The sequence below is a fragment of the Alosa sapidissima genome, chromosome 10 (assembly GCF_018492685.1).
Source record: "Alosa sapidissima isolate fAloSap1 chromosome 10, fAloSap1.pri, whole genome shotgun sequence".
Lineage (NCBI taxonomy): Eukaryota > Metazoa > Chordata > Actinopteri > Clupeiformes > Clupeidae > Alosa > Alosa sapidissima.
The window spans coordinates 26,943,283-26,950,782 of record NC_055966.1 but is presented as its reverse complement, the minus strand read 5'-3'; the positions used below and the strand labels follow the sequence as shown (position 1 = coordinate 26,950,782).

Genomic DNA, 7,500 nt, shown 5'->3' with positions numbered 1-7,500 from the left:
ATAGGGGCGTACCTCTCCTTGAGGAAGTCCACCACGCGTCTGAAGTCGTCGGCGCAGTACTCGCGCTTCATGTCCATGAGGACGCTGTCAGACGCAGACTGGACTGGCACGTGCAGGAAGGCATACACACGCGGGTGAGCAAGGATCTTAGCCATCTCCTGAGAGTGTGTGTGAGAGAGAGAGAGAGAGAGAGAGAGAGAGAGAGAGAGAGAGAGAGAGAGAGAGAGAGAGAGAGAGAGAGAGAGAGAGAGAGAGAGAGATGGTTTGGTCATAAATACAAACATAGTTACACACGCAAACGTTGGTACACATGCTATGCATTATAAACCCTGTATATACAGGACCCAGCAAGGGACAGAGAGAGAGAGAGAGAGAGAGAGAGAGAGAGAGAGAGAGAGAGAAAGAGAGAGAGAGAAAGAAAGAGAGAGAGAGAGAGACTTGACACCACCCCACATAACCCCACCATCAGCCTCCGCGACATGTACGACGGAATCCATCTCCATCAACAAGGCGTGAGGTCTTTTGCAAAGACCCTTAAAGATGCTGCCATAATGATAGGCCGTAATCCCTCCTCAACCAGCTTTGTGCCACCTCCCAGGACCCACCCCCCACCCCCCCCACCCCCAGTTCCCAAGAAGGCAAAACAGTATCCAGGCCACCATCTCCCGCAGCTCTTACATGTCACTCCCCCCCAGAACCATCACATTCCGCCACCATGCTCAATTCACAGAGCAGAAAGAAAGTGAATCAAGCTGCACCGCCATGCAAGAGGCCACAGCCACAGGTAGTATCCAAAAGCTACGCTGCGGCAGTAGCCACACATTCTCCTAACGTCCAACCAACGTTCCCAGAAAGGAACGAACTTGGAGAGATAAAAGAAATGCTGCACACTCTCTGCAGTAGGTTACTGGCTTGTGCCCAGTAACCATAAAAAAAAATAAAAATAAAAAAAAAAACGTGTCCACCATAAGTCATTTCTATAATTTACCAATATAATATGTTTGTTGTTGTTATTTGCATATCTGTTTCATAATGGTCCAACCAGATGATTTAAAATGTGCTCATTTGTTGTTAGCGGTTGGAATATCCAGGGCCTCTACTCTTCAGCCTTCGGACTGAAAAGTGGGGACCCTGAATTCTTAGAGTGTATTGCAAATGTTGATATTCTCATCCTGACTGAAACATGGTGTGTTAGAGACACACCCACTGGTTGTCCCTCAGGTTTTGGGGAAATGTTGATACGTCTCCCTAAACCACACCAAGAGTCCTCCTGAGACGCGGCCACATTTCTGTTATCACAACAGGAAAAACCCACTGCTGGCTAAAAATTGATAATGAGATTGGCATATCAAAACAAAGCATATATCTTTGCGCAGTATATATCCCCCAATCAGACTCACCTTATTTTGATGAAGAGCTCATCCACACAATACAAACAGAAGCAAGCAATTTCCAGGCCCAGGGAAATGTGCTATTGTGTGGAGATTTTAACGCAAGAACAGGATATGAGCTTGATCAGACTGATCCAGAGGGAAACAGCCATGTATCTGGTAGAAATACCCTACCGCTATATATCACACCAAAGCTCACCCAGAGAAATAACCTTGATTATGTTGTAAAAGTGGTAGAGAGTTAGTGCACCTCTGTCAAGCCTTAGGCCTGTATATACTTAATGGCAGGACAAAAGGGGACTCTTTAGGGAGGTTCACATGTTGTTCATCTCTTGGCAGTAGTGTAGTTGATTATGCAGTCACTGACATGGACCCCTCCTCCTTCAATGCATTCACTGTCAGGCAGCAAACTCCTCTCTCTGACCACAATCAAATGAATGTGTTTCTTAAAATGGATGGAAAATCCACAAACACAAACACAGAGCCCAGTAAGCTGTTTAAACTCAATTTAACCTACAGATGGACTCCTAATAGCTCTGAAAAATGTATACAGGCAATGAACTCACCTGAATTGGTTGAAGAGATTACTAATTTCACTAATAAACAGTTCACTAATAATACAAAGGGTATAAATATGGCTGTGAATGAGCTGAATATGATATATCAAAAGTCAGCACAAAAGGCTGAAGTAATAAGAAAAACTAAAAACAAAACAAAAAAACAAGATCATGTCTGGTTTGACTCTGAATGCCAGAGCATCAGAAAACGGTTGAGACAACTGTCAAACCGAAAACATCATCAGCCTGAAAACACAGCCCTTAGAACCGAATATTGTGAAACATTAAAAACCTTCAAACGCACAATCAATAAGAAAAAAGTAAATCACACCAACCAAATTTTACACCAAATTGAAGAGTCCATCAATAACAACCAGTTCTGGGAGATGTGGAATAATTTGAGCACAGCCAAACCAGCTGAGTCAGCCTTGCTGATCCAAAATGCAACAGCGTGGTCTGACCACAACAAAACAATTTACAGCGAAATATCATCAAATCCAAAAAAGAATCATGTAAAAGAAAAACTCAGTTATCAGTTCAAAACTCAGAGTCAGTTATCAAGAACAATCAAAACCCTCTTGATTACCCTATCTCAGCAGAAGAATTGGCGCAAAAGCTGAAATCATTAAAAACCAAAAAGGCATGTGGTCCTGACAGCATCAGAGCTGAGATGCTAAAATACAGCACTCCCACATTACAAAAAGCTGTGCTCAAACTGTTCAACCTTATCCTTAGCTCTGGCTATTTTCCTGACACCTGGAACCAAGGGATTATTACCCCAATTTACAAAAATGGAGACAAATTGGATCCTAATAACTACAGAGGTATTTGTGTGAACAGTAGTCTGGGGAATGTATTTAGTTGCATTTTAAATGACAGGATCCAAACCTTCTGTAATGAACACAATACCCTCAGTAAAAGCCAAATTGGATTCTTGAAAAATCATCGCACAACAGGTCACATTTCCACCCTACACACCCTAATCAATAAACATGTAAAAGACCAAAAACATGGAAAAATATCTGCTTGCTTTGTAGACTTTAAAAAAGCATTTGACTCAATTTGGCATGATGGATTATACTACAAACTTTTGCAAAGCGGTGCAGGGGGCAAAACATACGATATAATTAAATCAATGTACTCAAATTCTAAATGCAGTATTAAAATTGGAGAAAAACGAACAGAGTTCTTTACACAAAGTAGAGGTGTGAGACAGGGCTGTGGTCTGAGTCCAACATTGTTCAATATTTACATAAACGAATTAGCGGTGCAGTTGGAACAGTCTACAGCCCCTGGACTCAGACTCCAAGAAACAGAGGGCAAATTACTGCTCTTTGCCCATGACCAGGTGCTCCTGTCACCCTCAGAACAGGGATTGCAGCAGCTCCTTGATCTGCTAGAGCAGTACTGTCAGTCCTGGGCCCTGGCAGTAAACCCAACAAAGACCAAAATTATGATTTTTCAAAAGAAACCAAGGTGTTAGGAACAAAGATACATGTTCACTCTAGGCAGCACCGCCCTAGAACAAACAATGCAATATACTTACCTTGGTCTAATCATTACAGCATCAGGACGTTTCAGCATGGCAGTGAATGCACTATTACGCTGTATGGAAGTGAGTCAGTATGCACGACTACATGAAATGGGACAAGCATCCAACTGAAGCCCTACATGCAGAATTCTGTCAATCTATACTAAAAGTCCAATAATGCATGCAGGGCAGAATTAGGCCGTTTTCCATTGGCTTTTACCTTCAGAAAAGAACCTTGAAATTTTGGATTTTTTGAATTTTGAATTCCCTTCACTTTGAGGCACTAAAAACCCAGGAGCTGAAACCTGAAAAGAGTCCCCTAAGCCAGCTGGTACTGAAGCTAACTAACTCAATAACAACAACTAATACACATCAAGCTCAGTCCAGTTCTGTTTCCCAAACATCAATCAGAGTCAACAGAATCATGAATCAAGCAAAAGAAGAATACTTAGATCATCGGACAAACCAAATTGCCAACCAAAGTAGAATGAATTCCTATCTGATCCTAAAAAGAGAATATGAATTGGCAGAGTATCTCATCTCTGTCAGAGATACGAAACAGAGGCAAGTCCTGACCAAATATAGGCTCAGTGACCACAATCTAGCAATAGAAACAGGCAGGCACAGGAAAACCTGGCTGCCAAAAGAACAAAGAATGTGTGGTCACTGTCAAGCAGACGTGGTTGAGACAGAGGAGCACTTCTTTCTTCACTGTGAAAAATACAAAAGACAGACATTCTTCCCCAAATTCCAAATAGTTATCCCACACTTTCAAGATTTTGACAATGATGAAAAAATGTCCATACTTCTTGGTGAAGGGCCCTCTGCTGCCTTAGCAGCACAATTTATCTTGAAATGTGAGAATCTGAGGGACTAAAACATATTTGTGTCTGTGATATATACACACACACACACACACACGCACACACACACCACACAATTATTACTCTTGTTCTTTACTGCTGTTAATTTTAGATCTCTTATGTCCACCCCACACTGATGTACCCACCTCTCCTTATGTATTCTCTGTTTTTTTATGGTCTTATGTTCTTGTATGTTATGTTGTATGTAACAATAGCTTTGGCAACACTGTTCCCATACAGTCATGCTAATAAAGCAACTTGAATTTGAGAGACAGAGAGAGAGAGAGAGAGAGAGAGCGAGCGAGAGGGAGGGAGAAGGAGAGGGAGAAGGAGAGGGAGAGAGAGAAAAACAGAGAGAGAGAGAGAGAGAAAAACAGAGAGAGAGAGAGAGAGAGAGAGAGAGAGAGAGAGCGTGAGAGGGAGGGAGAAGGAGAGGGAGAGAGACAGAGAGAGAGGGAGAAGGAGAGGGAGAGAGAGCTTCAAATGAACTGATCAGTAAGCTCCAGCTGACGGCCCTCGTGGAGTAGAACTCTTCCAAGTCCCTTCTAGCAAACGATCACTCCAAAGCAGCGTAGGAAGACAGATGTGAACAGACGCAGACAGCGAAGAGTGATGTCTCCATAATCTCCAATAAAAACTCATCTGCGCACGCACACACACACACACACACACACACACACACAGCAGATGTCTGAACACATAGCTGAGTAATGCTGCATCTGTTTCACCTCGGCTCCAGCCCACTGCATGAGCTATCCTCGCTGGGGGCCTGTGTATGCGCGTGTGTGTGTGTGTGTGTTTGTGTCTGTGTCTGTGTGTGTGTGTGTGTGTGTGTGTGTGTGTGTGTGTGTGTGTGTGTGTGTGTGTGTGATGAAGGGAGGGAGAGTGTTTTATGTTTATGAGGTTTCCATCTGGATTCGCGGCTGGAGGGAACCCACGTCTGGACAGTGCTCTGTTGGATCACTGACCCACTGACCAGAATAGCAGACACATACACACACATACACACACACACACACACAGTTGGAGGGGATTCCATGTCAGGCCACACTGCTTGGCTTAGTCTCAGTGAAGATCAGTGAACACACACACACACACACACACACACACGCCTGACCCAGTAACCAGAACACATTTATAAACACAGACATAGAGACAGAGACAGAGACAGAGACAGAGAGACAGACACACACACAGAAACACACACACACACAGAACTCTAGTGCAACCAGATATTCATAAACAGATAGATACACACATCCATAAATGACCTATTGACCAGTTGAACACACACACACACACACACACACACACACACACACACACACACACACACACACACACACACACACACAAGGAAGAACACACAAGCACACACTACATAAGACGGCACAGACACAAGCACACACACCACATAAGACGGCACAGACACAAGCACACACTACATAAGACGGCACAGACACAAGCACACACCACATAAGACGGCACAGACACAAGCACACACCACATAAGACGGCACAGGCACAAGCACACACCACATAAGACGGCACAGACACAAGCACACACTACATAAGACGGCACAGACACAAGCACACACACCACATAAGACGGCACAGACACAAGCACACACTACATAAGACGGCACAGACACAAGCACACACACCACATAAGACGGCACAGACACAAGCACACACACCACATAAGAAGTCACTGACACACGAACACACACTACATACGAAGGCACAGCACAGACACAAGCACACACTACATACGAAGGCACAGCACAGACACAAGCACACACTACATAAGAAGGCACAGCACAGACACAAGCACACACTACATAAGAAGGCACAGCACAGACACACACTAAATAAGAAGGCACAGCACAGACACAAGCACACACTAAATAAGAAGGCACAGTACAGACACACACTAAATAAGAAGGCACAGCACAGACACAAGCACACACTAAATAAGAAGGCACAGCACAGAGACAAGCACACACTACATAAGAAGGCACAGCACAGACACACACTAAATAAGAAGGCACAGCACAGACACAAGCACACACTAAATAAGAAGGCACAGACACACAAGAGTTAAGCAATTTCCTCTAAATCAATGGAGTGGAAGACAGCAGTCTTGAGTAGACTGAGCGCCAATCAAGCCGATCTAATCATATCATTCCCCCCACCCGCTCACTCACTCACTCACACACACACACACACACACACACACACACACACACACAAAGTGCCAATAGAAACACTCCATTCTGTGCAGTAGAGACAGGTTATTGATTGCAGTCAATCTCAACATTTAGGCTCCATTGTTCTGAATGCACTGTACACTCTTATTCCCCTCTCTCTCTGATTCCGACACACACAGGCACACACACACACACACACACACACCAGAGCATGAGAATTATAGGAATTCATTAGGCTGGTGAAAAGCCTGCTGATTGCTCATTCCCCCTAACTCAGGGGCGCCTGACACACACACACACACACACACACAAACACACACAAACACACACACACACAGACTAAAGAGCAGCACAGATGCCAACAGCTAATGTTCTCATAGCAGAGTCCTGACTGAGACCGACTACAGGTACCCTGGTCCTGAGGATCGTGTGGACACACACTAATGTTCACATAGAGTTCTGACTGAGACCAACTACAGGTACCATGGTCCTAAGGATCGCGTTGACACACACTGAGACCGATTACAGGTACACTGGTCCTGAGGATCGTGTGGACACAAGCTAAGGAAACACATATTCATAGATCTATGGAGAAGAGGACACACTGTGTTCGGAACATCTACTAATTTTCTTCAGAGGACACACTGTGTTCGGAACATCTACTAATTTTCTTCACATGCATACATGCAGAACAGTTGTTTACTATACTGTAATGCTCTACTGTATGTAGCAAATGAGTGGACGTTTCCAAATACAGGGATAGGTAAACAGACAGATCAAAATGTCAGAGGCAGATACACAGACAAAGATAGTGTTTTGGACCATGGACAACACTAACACTAACTTCTGTCCTTGAAGAAGAAAAAACAACTATGTTGATTTTTTATGTTAAAGGAGAATTCCGGTGTGATATTGACCTAAAGTGTATTGAAACATGATACCGAGTGTG

The 7,500-nt window shown here is 43.8% G+C and overlaps 1 protein-coding gene across 2 annotated transcripts in view; it reads right to left on the bottom strand.

The window, feature by feature from the left end:
* Nucleotides 1-7,500, bottom strand: part of cdkal1 (CDK5 regulatory subunit associated protein 1-like 1) — a 267,508-nt gene that overhangs the window by 101,454 nt on the left and 158,554 nt on the right. For both annotated transcript variants that reach the window (XM_042106955.1, XM_042106956.1), the window contains exon 10: nt 13-158. In XM_042106955.1, coding sequence (XP_041962889.1) covers nt 13-158 — 146 coding nt within the window. The remainder of the gene's footprint in view (nt 1-12; nt 159-7,500) is intronic.